Genomic DNA, 18,880 nt, shown 5'->3' with positions numbered 1-18,880 from the left:
TTCATTTAATGATCATTTGATTGGTAAACAAGTTATATTTGGATTACAATAAGGAGAGTATGACAAATGAATTAATTAGTGATACATATTTGGAATAATTTTTTCTTTTTAGTGGCTTTGCTTCTTTACATGAGCATTTTGATATATTTTATTTGAATGGAAGGTCTTTCATAAATGACCTTTCTATCTTTATAAATCACAAAGTAACTATATATATAAGATTTGTTTATATACCATCTTTTTTCGACCTTAATTATGGGACTACACTTATTTTATTATTATTGTTCTAAATTAGTAGTAAAATTTACATGCACTATATCGGAGGTGTGCGAAAATCGATTTAACCGACAAATCATATTGAAAAAATTACTATTAATTTATCGGTATTTGATTATTTGGTTAGCGATTTTCAAGTGATTTTATAAAACAAACAAAAATTGAGTTTTTTTTATTATGATTAGGTTTTTGATTTAATAATCTTAAGGTTATATTGAAATTACTTTATACTAATTCTATTTCTTAAATTTTAGTATTATTTTCGGTGGTAGGCAACACAAACTAGTTTCTCTGCCTCTGACACCTTCTCTCTTTTGATTGCGACAAAGACAAATAACTATTGTTGCTTCTACAAAATAGTTTCTTGACTTGGTTGTCGATTTAGCATGTTCACAAATCAAAACCAATAATACTAAAATCTAATCGAATTGATTGATGCATACCTCTACATTTTACCCGTCTAGATTTCACTTGTAGAACATCAAAAGATATTATTATATAATTTAAATCTCAAAAAATAAAAAATATCATATTAATTGAGATAAACGGAACCCAAATGGGACCCACCCCCACCTACCTAAAGGACATAATGTAGAAGAATCCAAATACATGTGGAAGGAAGTAAAGAGAACGAGTTTCTTTTTATATAGTTATAAAAATTTCAGTGTTTTCTTGTAAAACGAACGGTGTTGATAGGGCAAAATCCAAAACTCTGCCTCATCTCAGTCGTCTCCCTTTCTCCCTTCTTCTCCAACGTCCGATCTTCCAGTTCCCTCTATCCACAGGTTCATTTTTATACCTTTTTTTCAAAAAAAATAATTCACCCCTTTCTCTCTCTAACTTTCTCTCTCTAACAATTTCAATGGCAGAAATCAGAAATAGGGTTTTTCTCTGGTTCATGTCATTCATCTTACTGTTTTCTACATAGTTTTTTTTTTTTGTTGAAAAAAGTCATCCCTTTTCCCCCTTTCTCTCTCTATCCCCTTAACTTTCTCTCTCTAACAATTTCAATGGCAGAAATCGGAATTAGGGTTTTTTTCCTGCTTCTTGTTGTTCATCTTACTGTTTTTGATGTGGGTTTTGGTTGTTTTAAGGTATGGCGGATGGTCAAGGTTCGTCTAGGTCACCGGCGAGTCCGAACGGAGGTGGTAGTCATGAGAGTGGTGGGGACCAGAGTCCGAGGTCTAACGTACGTGAACAGGACAGGTTTTTACCGATAGCTAATATTAGTAGAATCATGAAGAAGGCACTTCCTGCTAATGGAAAAATTGCGAAGGATGCTAAGGAGACTGTTCAGGAATGTGTTTCTGAGTTCATCAGCTTCATTACTAGCGAGTATGTGTTTAATGTTTAATGATTTGTTTAGCTCGTACTAGTTTTAGTTTGGTAATGAGTTGTTGCTGGTTGAATTTTGATTTGTAGATGACTAAATGTTGTGGTTTGTGTTAAAAATGTAATCTTTTTGTTGTTGATTGCATGTTTGATTGATTTATTATCGTTATTCATTCTCCCTCCGTGACGATTATTGGATTGATGTTATCTTTAAGATTGTTATCTTTTTATTGTTAATGAACATGCTCGCTTTGTTGAACTACTCTCTTTGTTTCAATTTGATAGTCTTGTGTAAACTTGGTATAGAGTTTAATAAGAAAATGAAGAAGAGTTTTGAATCGTGTGGTTTTAAACTAAACATATGTGGAATGTATTAAATGTCCTTTAATCTTGTGATTTTGAACATGCCATGTGGTAGTTGATATTAAAGAGTTTGCCAAAAAAGAAAGAGACATTTTTTTTAACGGAATAATATCAAGGGTAAGACGAACAAATTGGAATGAAGGGAGGATTTTGATTAGTATTGTCCCGTTACGCAAAGACTCCATCTTTCTTTAATAAGTGTTGTTTATAGGTGTATCGATATGCTATAGGTTGTAGGTGATGTTCACTCTTGTTTCTTTGTTCCTTTTTGTGGAGAAATTTTATTTTTGATGTTGTTGATTTCCTTGACAACTGATGGAATGTAGGGCAAGCGACAAGTGTCAGAGAGAGAAAAGAAAGACTATTAATGGTGACGATTTGCTATGGGCAATGGCAACTCTTGGGTTTGAAGATTATATTGAACCACTCAAGGTGTATCTTGCTCGATACAGAGAGGTAATGATCACTATGTTTCTGATTCAGCTTTCCCTTGTCACCCTTTTGCAATGAAGCATAAATTGATGGATTTTCCTCTTATGTGGTTGGTGGGATACCTGTTGGATGAATGAATTGTTGCAGATGGAGGTAAGTGAATGTCTAATATAATGTCTTTATTATCATTTCTTTTCTTTTTTCTTCTTTGCCTGTGGGAGCAACTGATTCATTTAGTAGGGTGACACAAAGGGAACGTCAAAGGCTGCTGATGGCTCTACTAAAAGAGATGGGATGCAACATGGTCCTAATTCACAGGTACTCTTTCGTGTTTTCTGCTTTTTCTCTCTCTCTTATTGTCTTGTTTGGCATCTTAAATTGCTTAAGGAAATTTTTTAAGTGCAATGTCCATTAATTTGATATTCCATCGTATTGTTACAGCTTGCACATCAAGGTTCATACTCACAAGGAATGAATTATGGGAACTCTCAGGTAATTTTTTATTGTGTATCCATGATGTTTAATTGCTGCATGTCATCCTTCAGAATGCTTCATTATGCATAGAAGTCTCAATCTTCGCCTGTTATATGGGGAAATATTTTTCCAGTCTTAACCACAAAAGTGGTGGATTAACCATGATTCAGAATCCCATCGGGTACAAGAAACTCTAGGTATTTCTTTTCATCGGTTTAAGTCTTGTTAGGCAAAGTTAATCAGTATCTGTGCTGGTTGGAGATAAAAGTATCTGGTAGATTATTCTATCCGGACAACTCTGTTAGGGAAAAAAACATGTAAAAGTTGAAACTAAGAAGAGTGTCTTTATGATTTTCAATTTATCAAGTTCTTCAATTTGACCCTTTAGTAACTATTGCAGACAAGTATAAGTGACAAATGCTATTACTGATTCCTACTTATGACAAAGATGGCAAGGTGTAGGTTGTCATTTCTTAGTTCAAATCTGAGTAAGCCGTGCTTTATATATTATAATCATCCAATGGTGGATAAAATTGTATAATGGATAGTAGGGAAGGTTTGTGTATATATTCATTCAAGGCTTGGGCCTTTATGTGATTTCACTACTTCAAAAGATGCCTAGAATTTTGCCAAAATGCTAATGATATTACCATAAGTAGAACTAAAGGAAAAGGTGAAATGAGGCAAATCCGTAGATGAGGTAAAAGAAGGGTATTATGAATAGCCTTTTCGCACTTAGGTATCTGCTTCTTCCTATTAAAACCAGTACAACTAATTTTGGAGCTGAGTCCATTGTTTCTTCCTGCTTTATGGTGATCATACATATTGCTCAGAGGACTACTTTTTGATGTGATGTTAGACTTTGCTCGATAGTTAGGTATATGAGGGATTGACATGTGCGATTGTCATTGTTCATGTGAAGTGAGACTTTCTCAACAATTAGGTATATGAGGGATGGACATGTGCGATTGTCATTAAGTGTCAAATCCATTGTGTACTTAAGTGAGGCAGTACAGTTTTATTGAATACTTCTACCTAAATATATGTCATGAATTGAAGACATTGTGCAAAACATGGGTATCGATGATTACCAGATAATTAAGAACTTGAAATCATTGTTCACTTGATGCTCGAGTTTGAAACCAAAATATCAGATATCAACTACATGATGCATTCCATAGATAATGGTTTTTTTGCACTGGGAGGGGGAAGTTGTTTTGTTTTATATGGAGGTGTTTGATTGGGCGCAAAGTTTAAAGAAGAAAAAAAACTTTTGGCACATGTTAAAAGTACCCTTAAGACTTGTGGTTGTAAACACATGTCACGACATTTTTTTGGCTATAAATAAGAGCATTTCATAAAAAGCAAAGTGAAATATTTAAAGCTCAAGAGCTCCCAAATATAGAAAGTGGAAATGGTTCATTAACATGCTTCTTGTAGTACGATTGCCTGATAACATTGATAGTTAGATGAATTAGTACATTCATCCGAAAATTAAGGATAGTCAAGCTTGATGAATAAATTCTATGTAATTGCTCGTGTCTTGTTGAGGTTTGCCATCTCAGCTTGTAAGACATCTATCATGTTACGATGAGTATAGAAGCCTGTGTGCACGAGAGAGATCACTCCTTGTTCTTATAAAATTCAATACAGGTGAAAAAGTTGGGGGTAATCCATGAATTTTACGCCAGCTTATGTTTTACTACTATACGGCAGCAATGTTAGTTGGTGGATTGATTGTTCAGATCCCACCCTAAGTCTTTTATGTCACTCTGATATTTACTCTCTTGAAATCACGTTTTGCAGGGTCAGCATATGATGGTCCCGATGCAAGGGACAGAGTAAAAATCCGATCTTCGTTCTGTTTGAGAAGACAGTGGACTTAAAAACATATTCTAAATATAGATCTTCTGCTATAACCTCTGTATCATGGTTTATTTATTCTAGTGAGTGCCATGTCATATTTAAAGTTTGTAAATTTAGGAGATGTTTAAGAAATATTATGGACATGATTGTTTGTAGTAATAATGAAAACCATTACCTAGTACTTCAATTGCAGGATGTTGGTTCTCTATGGATGAATCATGAATGAAGTTAAATACTACCTCTTTTTTTTTTCCTTATTCCTGAAGGAAAATTAGGGTTTCTTTTTTGGACTCCTGATATTTCCCTGAAATGAGTTTTTTTGACCAAGTGAGAAGTCATATAAACGATCTCAACTTGTTTGGGACGGAGGAATGTCATTCAATTCTTCCAGTAAGCTGTTGTTTGGTAAATGCTGATGTGACCATGAGTTAGGTTGAGGTCTATAGAGCTCTGGATCTTTCCATAGTAGAATTAAAAAGGAGGAGGAAGCTGCCTTCCAAAGTTGGTTTTGAAATTATCTTTTGTACCACATTTGCTTTGCATGTATTTGGGATATGCCAACTCTTGCTCGACTCTCCAATTTCACTTGTGAATCTTTCAGAATATGATCGATCGACTCTGTTTGATTTCAAATTTTGTGAGTCTATCTACTACAACCTAGTGAATGATAATAGTAGCTTATAATGAATTTGGACCATAAAACATGAATTTAACGAAATTTTAATTTTTCGTGTGTTAATCCATAAATATTCTAAATATGGCTGACAAACTCCATTTGGCCTAAAATTTTATGTGTCCATCTGTCACAACCTAGTGAACGATAATGGTGGCATATTATAGAGTCCACCTAAATTGGACAGAAAACTGGACTTCATTTCATCTTTTCTCTTCAGAGAAATGACTGAATTCTGTGATTTTTCTTCATCTAGAAAAATCAATCTAATCAGGAAAAAAAACTGTTAACAATTTAACTACACTAGTAATACAAAACTCACCTTTATATAGGTGCAATTTTCTTTATGATATTACATAAAACAACCTACATGAGTATAGAAAACTAAAGAAAACAAATCCAAGTCGAGAATAGGGCTATAAATTAGTACACCAACCCGAACCAGAACCTCGCCTCCTCCTCCGACGTTTTTGCATGCGCCAGAATAAAATCAAGAGACCTAACAGTTATAGTGATAAGTCTGTAAGATAAATGCTAAATATTCGAATTCATCTAACCGTCACATATACACAAATGTACACACTCACCTAAGATGGCAACAGTTGCAGGAACTAACCAGTGAGTAGCTACAAGCACAGGCATGTCAATCTGCAATCAAGTAAAATGAGACATTCTTATGTTCTGGCATTTGGACTATGTTAATTCAAGTTGATTAAAAGAGTATGTACTGTATTTTCAAACATTTGAAAAGCTATTTTGGTTTGATCATAAGTTATACCACTAATTACAATTGAAAGACCCAGTGAATATAGTCCCAAGAAACCAAGCTAAATGGGTATCCCGATAAGAAGAAGAAGTCAAAACGGAAAGCAATTGAAATATTGAAAAACTTTTATGATTCACTCACGAAATTTCAACTTTTCCCAGTGAACTTCATGTCCAAAAACTTTTTAAAAATGTGTGTAGATATATTCCTTTCTTACAATCCTGCGTCAGATACTACCCTTTTGAGCCGAGGGTCTGCTGAAAACAACCTCTCGACCTCATAAAAGGTAGGGGTAAGATCTGTGTACATCCTACCCTTCTAGACCCCACTATGGTATAACGCTGGGTATGCTGTTGTCTGTGTATGTACTAAGATATACTTCAACTACTACATTTGGACATGATTTGGTTGAAATTTGAAAAAAAGAACAAATCCTAAATGACATGAATTTCACTTGGAAAAAAAAAATGGAACTTGAAATAGAGAAGTTGAAGTGTGAAAAACTCTTAAAACATGTTGTTCAAACGTCAAATTCTCTATTTCAAGTTGAAGTTGAAAAAAATGAACCAAATTTGATAGGCAAAACTACTATTTGAAAAACAAAATTCAAAGATATATGAAAAAAATTGCATGGACAAACGCCAAAGTGTCAAGTTTTAAAAACAAATGAAACCAAAAGTTACTTACATCATCTCTGTAAAAGAAGCCCCAGTAGTTGTTTCCAGAAGAGTCGACAACCTTCTGAGTTGTGTTAGATGTTACTGTAACAGATGTGTCTACTGTAGAATTTAAACCTCTACCCAAGTCGATGACATGATATCCGGGTAGCTTACGGTTCCTTCCTCTGACCTGTAAATTGTAACCCTTTGTTCCCCATACTTCAAACCTGGAGTCACGGCTGCATGTCAACTCCTTCCCAACAACTCTAGAATAGGTAGAGAAATTCACATCCGTTCTACGCGATGGTATCTGGCTCTTATCAGCATATAATGGTTTCTCCTGTCTAACTGAATCCGAGAAAAGCATAGGATCTTTAATATTCCTGCTTGTAAAATCCAACATTTTCTTCAAGAGCCCATAACAATTGGTAACCATATGGCTGCTGTCCAAGCAGTTAGAGTCCCCGTATACTGCAATTCGACCCCTGCCGACCTCCAAAAAACCAAGAATAGGTGTATCTGTCTGCATTCATTAAAATAAATTGCAAGTCAGATTGGCAGGTCAACCACCACCTAAAGAACATTGAAAAAGTCGGAATGTCATTAGCACAAGGGTTCTCACTGGAGTAAAATGGACTTCTTCTCCAGTACTACTTTGTGCCACTTAAGGAATGTGATACCAAAAATTTATTCATCAAAGATATTGACAAGTGAAGAACATCCCTTACGCCATCCTCGCCTCACATTTCCGGAAACTCCATCTTCATTTTTAAGCAGAGGATTTTTTTAAAGATAAATATGAAAAAGGAAAAAAGGCAACTTCATGGAGTGTCATCTTTTAGTTAAGGATGTTATTATCAAAAGTAGTAGTTGATTAGGAGAATCGCTATCTCACTACAGAGTATACTCTTCCCCATGTTTCACTAGAGAGACAACAGACTTCACTAGATTAGACCACCATATCTCCATTTCCTTTCAACTACTAGAGCCTCATGGAGATGCTCAGTGTTCTGGAATAAGCAAAAAGAGGTCAACTCTCTGCTTTTAGTAAAGATTTATGAACTTAAAGAGGAGCAGTAGGTGCTAACAAAATTAAATTATGAACAGCCTTCAACTCACCTTGGTCATGCCAGATAAAAGGATATTCTGAGTGGCCCCGCTCTCTGAGCTATCCATGAAGGGGAAGCTGTGCAAGTATCCACCCCTTGGGAACTTCAGAATATCAGTCCCAGATGCATACCGACTCTGTTCACCATTGAGGACAAAATCGCCATTCAGAATTTTATTCCCAAATGCAATCCCAAAGGAAGCCAAAAGATCATTTAAGGCAGGAACATTGGAACCTCCAGTAACCGGGGTCCACCAGCTACGTGTATTGTCATCAAAAAACCTCATCTTTACCATTGTGTCCACATTGTACCAGTCAGCAAATACAACTACACTTAGACCTGAATTAATGACATCATCACTCAATTTCTTGATTTCTTCAGGGAAGTACTCATCCTCAAGATCCACCAGAAGGAGTGTACCATACTGGCGAGCATCAAAGCATGTAAGAGGAGAGCCAAGAGTCTCAATATAGTATCCAGCATCTCTTAGCGTGTCAAACATTATGTGGAAATTTGTATGCAGATGATCCCCATGCCAGTCAAGAATGTCATTCCGAACATCTAAGGAGTCCCTTGGAATATAACCAGGCGGATACTTAATACTGTGAAATTGATCCCACAATATCCGCACAGATCTCGGTGGAGTAGGGACCACTTGCAATTTCAATTGAAGGACACATGTACTACTTCGACGGCTTTTCTCACCTGGAGCTGGTGGGCTGTAGACCTTGACAGTTACATTACCTTCAATTACCCCTGAAAACTGAGCCCCCTCTTCTTTGATTTGCATATGCAGTGCAAGATAACCAGTCCAGGGCCAAATGACATCTGAATAAGTAAAATGGACACTAAGAAGGTTGCCATCCTCACCAAAAGGATGCCATGTAGGTGGACTTTCGACATAACCAATTACAGCCATTCCATTTAGAATAGTGGCATTAAATATGACTGGCATGGCACCAGCATAAAGTGGTTGACGGCAAAATGGCCACGAGTAGGGGCAGTCAGTGTAATCAAGAACACCTGGGAAAATGCTTGCTCGAGGTTCATAGCTCATCAAAATTTCAAAGGATTCCAACCTGCCATTCAAGTTTCATGTTGAGAAGAACATCAATGTGGATTGATTTGGTATTCAAACTACAAGCATAAAGGAAGAACTCACAAATTAACCCTGCCTGCACCCTGCTCGTATATGTTGGGACCAGGAAGCTTTGCAGCCCCCTCAACCAGTGCTTGTTTAACGCTAGCTGGATTCAGAATGTCCTTACGCTTGTTTTCAGGAATTACGCTAACAAGAAGGCATACTATACCAGCAACCACAGGACTCGCCACGCTGGTGCCAGATAAGCTTTTACAACCTGTACTAATTTTGGATCCCATTATCTCGCGTCCATATGCAACAATATCAGGCTTTACACGACCATAACTGTCAAGGGAAAAGTCTGTGGTTACACTCTATGAATTGGCTGGACAAGTATAAATTATTACTATCATTAGGAGAAAAAAACTGTTTGTTTTCTTTCATATTTAATATCTTTGTCAGAAGATGCAAGTATCATACATTGAGGATAAAAATACGAGACGGTTGCTAGAGATGGATGACTCGATCACGTCACAGATGAACCGGTTTGTAAGTGTGAAATCATGAGGAGTGAAAGGGGACGAGGTAGACCTTAAATCATATGGAAGGAAGTTATATTGAAAGACCTACAAGCTCTTGAAATCAATGCAGACTTAGCGAAAGAGAGGTCACATGGGAAGAAAAAGATTTACTACAAATTAGTTTGGAATATATTCTAGTAACGCTAACATATTTATTTTAGGTCCTAAGCTTATTTTAACCTTATTAGAGATTCTTACACTAGTAGGAAATATAGAGAACTTCTAGTACTTCTCATTTTGATTTTTCTGTTCTAATGTTGGCAGACGAATTTAAATGGGGAACATGGTCAGTGAAAATTAATATAGCTGACCCCAACTTGTTTGGGAATGACGCATAGTTGTCATATTTAAATATCATCTTTCTCTTCTTCTTTTTTTCCCCCTAGGGAGAGGAAAAATTTGCAGAAGCACCAATCTGCACTAATTGTCTTTTATATCACCCTCAAGCCTTTCCCCATTTACCATCAAACAGCTTTCCATCTCTGAACTTGACCAAAAAACATCACAGCCATGGATGCAGAGAGCAGATAGACGGCATATCTGTTTTAGAAAAGATGATCTTCAGGAATAGGTAGTTCTCGTATCTCCTTTCCCCCTTAAATGAGGCTTCCACATCCATTCACACCTAAAATCTATACCTGCTCATGTGTAGAATGGTGAAACTGATTCCAAGAGGGGCAGGGGATAATGCTAAGGAAATCTATACTCAAGAGCATAATATAGATAAGCAAAGAAGGAAGAAGTGATACCCATGAGGAAGCTCCCATGTACTCATGCCACGAGAAGAAAAAGAGGCTATATGATCACTGTAATCAATGCCACCAACACCAATAACATCACTTTGATCTGCTGGATTGTTTAGAGTACCATACAGTGGTCCGTCATTCCCAATAGCTGAAACCATGATAATGTTGTTTGCTGTAAGCTCCCAAACCTAAAATAGGTCACATGTCATCAATATAAAACTAAAGTTCCCATCCCTACTGCTTATTCAGAATTCGTGCTGACAATAATGGTAAATTCAACAGTATCACAGGCTTAACAACTCAAGAGTCTCTAGTATTTTGCATGCTTAAGTAAAAACGTTACCCTCGTGCTTGAGACCTCCATGAACATGGTGCAGGTTTCCGCAATTAACAGAAATGTGCACAGACCAGCTCAGGAAAAGTTCTACTCTGACTAGTGAAAGGGCTGAGCAGGGGAAGACAAAACAGTATTCACATATGCAATTTGCGGTTACATCAAAATTCATGGAAGCTAACTAAATAAGAACAGAAACTACAAATTCTGCTTTGATCTTTGTTCTCCTAAATAGTGATGGTTATTCACTTCAGTCTTACATGACTATATGCCAACCAGCAGCGGAGACATATCATCCACATGCTGACAGTTGGAACCAAATTACTAATAATCCTGACACTACGAATGGTACAAAATCTTAATCCAAGTAATTATATTATTTCTATCGATTAGTGCAGCAACAGAAAAATGCAATTGTTGCAGGAGATGATACACGCCCCAAGCATCATACTGTTTTACAGGGGCAGATTATAATTTAATTTGACATGTACATCACTTATCATATTGGTAGCAGAAGAAATATTATAGTTGTTCAAAAGCCATAGAATAGTGAAAATATTGCAGCAAAATTAAAATTTGAATTGTACAATGATTTTGAAACTATATTCAGTTACTGATTTGAAGTCTTGATCGATGTAAAGTGTATAAATTACTATAGAAGTGTGTCAAACATTTCCAGATGCCCCGAAATTATGAGTGCGGTATGTATTATGACAAAGAGGGTACTTAAAAAAACTAAAAGATCAATGACCTCACCTTTTCAACAAAAGGGAGATCTAAATAGTCAGGCCCACCAATACTCAAATTCAACACATCCATATTGGTTGCAATTGCATAATTGAATGCATCAAGAAACCATGATGTGTAAGAGACCTGCAATGAGCTGAAGACACAATTATCATAACCTTGACAGGAATTTTCAAAATTAATACAAGATGATCTATCTTTTTTCTTTTCGGGTGAGTAATACAACAAGATCCATCTAATTTACCACTTTCAGAAATATCTAGGACAAGAAAGTGAAAATAAAGTCATTATCATCTTGTATATGTGAGGATAAGGAGTCAAGGCTTAATGTCTATCCTCAGCATTTCTTTATAGAGACACTCGGTTTTAAAACACTTTTATGACAATATAAAACAAAGCCCAATAGAGTTGAGCCTGAATTAAAACTTTTACTTGGTTCAGGTCCGGCTGAACCAACTTCTTTCACACCGGTAACAGATCCAGAGGATGGACCCCAATATTTTGGAAGAATCTTGATAAAAGGGTTTTAGCACTGGTGTATCTTATATGTATATTCGAAGTACCCCAATGGTCTGAAACCGTCTGACTTCCTGGGTTTCTTCACTAAAGTAGGTGAGATGCTTTATAGGGACTCCCCTGTAGCACTTAATTTTAAAATAGCCCATGGTTCAGTGAGCATAGAAATCCATCCTTTTCTTTCCTTTTAATTCTTTATTTGTGTTCTATCCTTCCTTGTAGTGGCTAGCTTCTCCGTCAGTAGGAAAACTTTACCCATAGCTAACCTACAGACCTTTACTTCAAGATAGCTCGGACAGGCATACTTCTTCGGAAAAAGTTGCTTTTCTTACACACCATCCACCAGCTCATCCACACCTAGGAGCATTTTCTAAAATTCTTTTATATTAATTATGGCAAAAGATCGCAGAAAAAATACAAATCGACACTGAAAAAATAGGCTTTTCCATCATTAGAAAGCGGCTTAATACAAAGTTCATCTACGAGCTTGGAGCCCAAATACCTTTTACACACTCTTCCTCCACGAGGAACCTTTTACACACCAAACCTTTCTCAGATACACCACTCTTGTGTTTAACCACTTTTTCTAAGCATGTGTATGTCACGCATCAATAAGGCCGTGACATGTGAATCACTAATTTTATAGCAATCCACCTCTGTCCCAAATACAAGAGGTCGCTTCCACTAATCAAAACTGCAATTAAGACCATCAAATCACCAGAAAAACTAACAACAAAAATCACCCAATTCACTTCACTTAATCAAAAGAACACTCTGAAAGACAAAATCCTATAAGATTTAATTATATGGCAAATACATTATTAACTCTAAAAAGTCATAGTAGCCTAGTAAAATCAAGAAAAATTGGAGAAAAGAATCTAGACATCAACACGAAAATCAGAGGGAATCGTAGAATGTGGCTATGGAGTAGGTATGGGGAAGAAACGAAAATTGTGGGGATATGGATAGAAAGACTAGACGGAGGTGGGAAAGGAAGTATAGGGAAGAGGTATGCAGGGGGTGCAGTGGGGGACGATCAAGTTCCAGGTGTGGACAAAAGGCCTGGTGCCCATATTTTTCTTTTTATTTGCTAAAAATAAAAATATGCCTTCTGGGTCGAGCTCGTCGCATCGGGTTTGCCTAGTGCGGGTTACCTCTCCTATGTGGTTTGCGAGCTATTGCATAGGAACGGGGTTTTACCCTGTAGCGGCTGCGGGTTTCCTTGTCGTCAAAAAAAAAAGAAAGTAAAAAACCAGAATTTTGACACATGGCACTTACATAGGCATTTGGACAAAATATTTACAAGTTTTACGCACTCAATTTTTTGGTAACCACCCCCATGCCATCTGAAAAAAGTGGTATTAGACACACTCGGAGAAACGTTTGGTGTGTAAAAGTTTTCCGTGAAGGAGAGGTGTGGAATAGGGATTTTGGCTACAAGCCAACTATGTATTAAACCTTAAAAAGCAAATATTGCACAACAGCTTGAGAATGTCCTCAAATGAAGACATAGACTTTTTTCCAATTGTTGTTTGTACTCATCGTAAATTGCCAGCCGAAGTCTTTCTCGATGACCGATCAATTTCTAGCATATTCCAATAAAGCCTTAATGGCAAGGAAAGCTTTTAAGATAATAAGCTACTTAAGAAAGAAACGCATTGAAAAGACTGAAATGGAAGAGTGCTAATTCTTCCAATACCATCCAACGAAGATATGATAGATGATTACATACCATCTTCTTCCTTTCTTGTCTACTCTCCTTTGACAAAATTAGCAGACAAGTTTCTAGCTTTTGTAAAGATAAAATAAGAAAACACATAGTAGGGCCCCAGAACGCTAAAAGGTGGGGGAACAAGAGTTGTCACGATAGAAAAGAGAAAAAAAGAAATGACTATAAGGAACCAACGGCTCTCTCTTCTTAAACAACCTATATCCTCCACACTTAATCAGCATTTGATAGATTATCCAACCCCGAGCAATCTTAGTTATTGGTGGGGGTTCGGTTACCACCACCACCCCTCCCCCCCCCCCCAAAAAAAAGGTAAGTTTCAATTTTGAGTGCTGAAGTCATCAGAACACCTTAGAAGAAGTAATAACACCTCACTAACAAAGCCACCGGTTCCCGGAGATTCAGCTCTTGAATAAAACTACTTTTGGAAATCCTCACTTTTACCGATAAAAAGAAAACCCTCCCTTCAGCTTTCATTACAAATTAGTTGGGGTATCTCAAGCCTTGCCCACTTCTGTTGAAATCACCAAACTATACAGTGAGCTACAACTTTTAGGTTTATGACATTCGATACAAGCTTCTTGGCGCATCAGAAAAAGGTCTGTACATATCTAGGTCTTTCCAAGTTTCAGGAGTCAAAAAGCAACAAAGTTTGTCTTAGTTTGTAAACCGTGTGTTACCTTAACTGAAAGAGAAAGAAAAGTAAATGAGCCAGACAGTGTCTTGGTTCTGCAAATTAAATGATGATAAGTGATTTGCAAAAATGAAGCTCTCATTTATACGTTTGGTTCAATTCAAATCTCATGAAATAGAAGTTTCAACGAGACTTTGGTGGCTGAATTTGATCTTTTAAATATCAACTACGACTGCAAGGATTTGTCTTATTAGATTTGTCATCCATGACCTGATGTAACACCTTCTACTTGCAGATTGGGAGATATTAAGACAGTAGGGTCTGCTGTACTGCTAGCAACTACATACTGAGAGGACTTGCTTTTTAATCATAGGAAGCCATTAGCACCAACAAGCTCCCATGATCATCAAGCCAGGCTAATAAAATAAATAAATTATCGTTGTAAAGTCTCCAGTCTCCACCTGCATACATGATGGAGTATGTATGCTTTTCTTTTAAAGAACTAGTTAGAATGTACAAAAGGGCACCACTACAGAATTGAATGGTCAAAAGATAAAAATCCATTACCTGTGCATCTGTGAAAACTCGGAAAGCATATATCTCTGTGTCAGGAGCAAAACCAAGACATTCTTCATCCTGACCAGCAATGACACCAGCCACAAATGTCCCATGTCCTAGATTGTCATTCAGTGTATCTTCATTGGTCCAATTTGTGCGTTCCTAAAATATATCAGGTATCAAGCCCAATGTATGCTAGTAATAGGGTACCAAAATCAACCCCCGTGTATGTTGATAATAAAGAAAAGATGGCACCCAAAGATGTACATTAAAACATATATAAAAAATGTACGTAAATGCTTCTGCTCTAACAGCAATTAAAACAAAGCATTTATTTGATATAAACAAATAAATAATGAATAAATAAAAAGAAAACAAAAGGTAAATACCTTAATATTGCGGAAATGAGGGTGATCTGACCGTATACCTGTGTCAAAAATAGCCATTTTAACTTTAGCACCAGTGTACCCTCTCGACCAAAGTGAATCTGCCCCAAAAAGGGATGTGACTTGAGATTTCTACAAAATGAAAATGCAAAAGAGACAAAATAAAGCTTATCAAGACACAAATACTAAAGAAAAGCTTAACCTTAGTTTCTTTTAGAAATGATGCCAGAAACAAAAATCAAGTAATGCATTCAACAAACTCTCTCTTTACCATCATATCCAAATAAAAAGCATCAAATGGCTTATTCTTATTCCTTCTCCCTCCTACATCACCCAAAGGAGCACAACAATCCCACACTATAGTTGTTAAGCAATTCGAGTTAGAGATAAATGTTTTTTTGAAACAAGTATGTATGGCTCCAATTTAATTTTCAACCTTCTTCTTAATGGAAGTACCTAACTGACCTGATAGATAACTTCCCCTAGCAACCACCTCATGTGAAAAGGTTTCCTCATACCAAGTAGGATAGGCACAAAGCAGTACACAACCCAAGCAACACCAACATATAGCCCCTGACAGAATACAATGGACAGGACAATGATCTGTCTCTTATACAGCTTTATGCATGTTTTTCTAACAAGATATCTACTTGCATTTAAAACCTTAGTTTCTGCCCAGAAGGTCTTTCAAAGAGCCTAACTAGAGAAAAAACAGCACGGTGAAGACTGTCAGTAACATAGGTATGCGAAAACATGCACCTTAAAAAAAGGACAAAGTTTCCTTTCTTTATAAATGAAACTACACATGTATCTTAGGAAGAAACAACTTTGCACCAAAGCAGCAGTCGTATATCAGTGGACAGTCACCTGCAACTAATCATAAGGCATCTATCCTTTAAAGAACTCCAAAACACATTGTGACAAAATAAACTACTAAAGTATAAAATAGGAAAAGCCAAAACATCATTAGTACAGGAATTTAAAGCAGAAGGCTCTAACAATTCAGTTTCAGATGAATCTCTCCCCTTCTCCCTTTTCCCTTCTCACACCTAAAACATACATTCACTGGTTGGTCTTCAGCAGAGAAACTTCAGAAGAAATAATGAGGTGGACATATATACTGCTTTATTTCACATTTAATTTTTTAAGACAGCCTCAACACTTTTAACTACTGCAAGCACAGAGGTATAAAGCAACTATGGTTAGTCCAAAATTTCTTTCTGAAAAGCAATTACAATAGTATACAAGAGCAAACTATAAGTTTGTAACAATGTCCAGAATATACAGCCGCTTCTCCAGAAAAAGTGAGGCTAAAAAAACATACGGACTCTAACCCGAGGCATTGGGTTGCAAAACAGAGGAGAACTATGCTTACAAGATTCTATTGCAATAATCACTTCAAATGTCAACTCTTTATCTCTTTAGTGCCTTCCATAGAAGTCCCTTGGGAAAGCAAAAGTTCTCAGCCCTAAATTTATAATGCTTTCGATTTCAAAAATGATGCCAATTATAGAAGAACAGATCCATGGTAAGACTCAAGAAAAGATAAAGATAACATTAAAATATTTGAAGAAGAGATTAATTTCCTCAGAACATATACCATGCAACATGGTTAATCCCATCATATCTGAAGTTATATCAGATTGTATTATACTACTGAGGGCTCTAAATGGGGAAACATCAGAATTGCTCTACTTCGAGGTGTAGGAAAAGCCTCTTTGCTGAAGGCAAGGTGAAAGCAGCGTACACATACGCTCCCTCTCCCTCTACCCTTGCATAAGTCAGGGCACTTTGTGCATGGCTAAGCCCTTTAATGCAATGCTACAAACAAAGCTCAGTAAATTCACATGTTCCAAAACACAAGCTCATCAAAGTTGTACCTGCATCAGTAGCTCTCTTTTCCAACTAATCTTCATGTTACTTGTGTTGGCCACTGCATAGTTTTGATCTTCGCTGAAGGACATAGCTGAAAAAATCTTCCCAGCCCTCTTATTCTCATTAATAAAAGCCCCAATCTTTTCATTCTTCTCTTCAAGAACTACCCTTTGATAGCTCAAATCCAAAGAAACATCCTTTACAAGAACCAATTTTCTGAAGTTTTCTAACAGAAGTTCTTTCACAGACTCCTCAATAGCCACCAATCCGAAGTCTGTAGGAAACCTCGTGGCAGGATTTTTTCTCTCAATCCATTCCCACCCCTTAAATTTCACATTGTTTTGCAGATAATTTTGGAGATCTTTAGCTTCTTTATACTGATGGAATCGAACAATATAGTTTCTGCTATAGGATTGTTGCCTCCGGTGGTCTTGGTAGTCATGAGGGCCAGCAGTATTATATGGCTCGGATTCTGTTAATGTGGTCAATGCGAGGGTTTGGTTTTGAGGACTCCTCAAGAGATGAACGGAAATAGATGGATACAAGCGGAGGAGAGTATACGAGAGAAGAAGGGAGATAAGAGAGAGTGTGAAGACTGATCTTTGAGGAGTTTGGGGCATGTTACAAGAATGAAATATCCCTCATCAAAGCACAGAGGGACAAATTAAGAATTTCCCCTGTACCCAAACACAATCAAAACCCTCCTTTAGAGTAGCAATTATGTGAGTCACAATTGTTCGCTTTAATGGAGATCTACAGACCCCAATTGACTGAAACCTATAATCCTCAGCAAAAAATGGCCAGCTTTTAACTGACAGTAAAATGTCCACTTCAACCAGTAAATCACAGCTGTGTGATAAATGTAAGCTGCCTTCCCATCTAAAAAGGTTGAGATCCTGATCTCTTTAAGGCTGTGGAGAAATAACACATTAATTTGAAACAATTTCAACAATGAAAATAAAAGGAGATGGTAATGAAATGCAAATTCAAGACCAAGTGATTAATTGAAATGAAGAAACATAATTATGGCCATCAAGGGTATCTAGCTAACCTTTTTCATACATAAGTATATCTTACCGACTGTGCGCCAGTGAAAAGCTTACTTCTTTGCTTTTTGGCATTGTAAAGCTACTTAGATTCACTGATTAACATTTCTTAGAGAATGATTCAGCATAAATGTCTCTGATATTTCAAAGTTTCACCAAAATGTAAGGAGAAAACCAGATTTACACCAAAATGACTGTGGGAAACCAAAGCCATAATATGAAATCTAATTTCACCAAAGGTTTAGACTTCTTTATCAATGAAGTGGACATAAATAAGTTCATGAAGGCTCTAGCATTTGAGTCCAACATAAGGTAAAAAAACACTATTTCGCAATGCAATCCATCATTAGATACATGGACTAGTTTTGGAAACCTAAGAGACCAACAACAGCATACCCAATGGAATCCCACAAAGTGGGGTCTGGGGAGGGTAAAGTGTGTGCAAATCTTACCTCTACCTCCACAAGGTGGAGTGGCTATTTCTAAAATATCCTCGTCTCAAGTGAAGCAAATCAAATAGTAACGGAAGGGAAAAAACAGCAATGAAGAAAAACATGACAACTAATAGAAAATTAGTGCGGAGGATATATATGCATGGAATCATAACATCACCTAAGAGACCAAAATGTTCATAATAATTTAATTGTCATGTTTTGGCACCCCAACTCTTGATACAATCGCTCTTCCAAGCTCTCAC

The 18,880-nt window shown here is 36.7% G+C and overlaps 2 protein-coding genes across 3 annotated transcripts; one reads left to right on the top strand and one right to left on the bottom strand.

Moving 5' to 3' along the window:
• Positions 1-910: 910 nt before the first annotated feature.
• LOC125833431 (nuclear transcription factor Y subunit B-10-like) lies at positions 911-4,960 on the top strand. 2 transcript variants are annotated; one of them, XM_049512580.1, is made up of 5 exons: positions 911-1,061; positions 1,371-1,611; positions 2,298-2,721; positions 2,845-2,895; positions 4,684-4,960. In XM_049512580.1, exons 2-3 carry the CDS (start codon positions 1,373-1,375, stop codon positions 2,479-2,481), a joined length of 423 nt encoding a protein of 140 aa, XP_049368537.1. In that variant the 5' UTR covers positions 911-1,061; positions 1,371-1,372; the 3' UTR covers positions 2,482-2,721; positions 2,845-2,895; positions 4,684-4,960. The 2 variants fall into 2 exon arrangements, with proteins under 2 accessions (XP_049368537.1, XP_049368538.1); XM_049512581.1 differs by lacking the exon at positions 4,684-4,960 and having other exon boundaries at positions 928-1,061; positions 2,845-2,897.
• Positions 4,961-5,643: 683 nt separating this feature from the next.
• LOC125833419 (subtilisin-like protease SBT6.1) lies at positions 5,644-18,067 on the bottom strand. The gene is made up of 10 exons (XM_049512567.1): positions 17,143-18,067; positions 15,266-15,394; positions 14,886-15,038; positions 11,449-11,565; positions 10,362-10,546; positions 9,113-9,376; positions 7,961-9,029; positions 6,870-7,364; positions 6,004-6,064; positions 5,644-5,915 (listed from the first exon to the last, which is right to left on the bottom strand). The coding sequence occupies exons 1-10, from the start codon at positions 17,755-17,757 to the stop codon at positions 5,833-5,835; spliced, it is 3,171 nt and encodes a 1,056-aa protein (XP_049368524.1). The 5' UTR covers positions 17,758-18,067; the 3' UTR covers positions 5,644-5,832.
• Positions 18,068-18,880: the final 813 nt, after the last annotated feature.

Source organism: Solanum verrucosum, unplaced genomic scaffold, assembly GCF_900185275.1.
Source record: "Solanum verrucosum unplaced genomic scaffold, falcon-dt-bn FXZP01000142.1, whole genome shotgun sequence".
Taxonomy (NCBI): Eukaryota; Viridiplantae; Streptophyta; class Magnoliopsida; order Solanales; family Solanaceae; genus Solanum; species Solanum verrucosum.
Note: the sequence above shows the minus strand (reverse complement) of the source record. Positions and strands in the feature narration are given on the sequence as shown.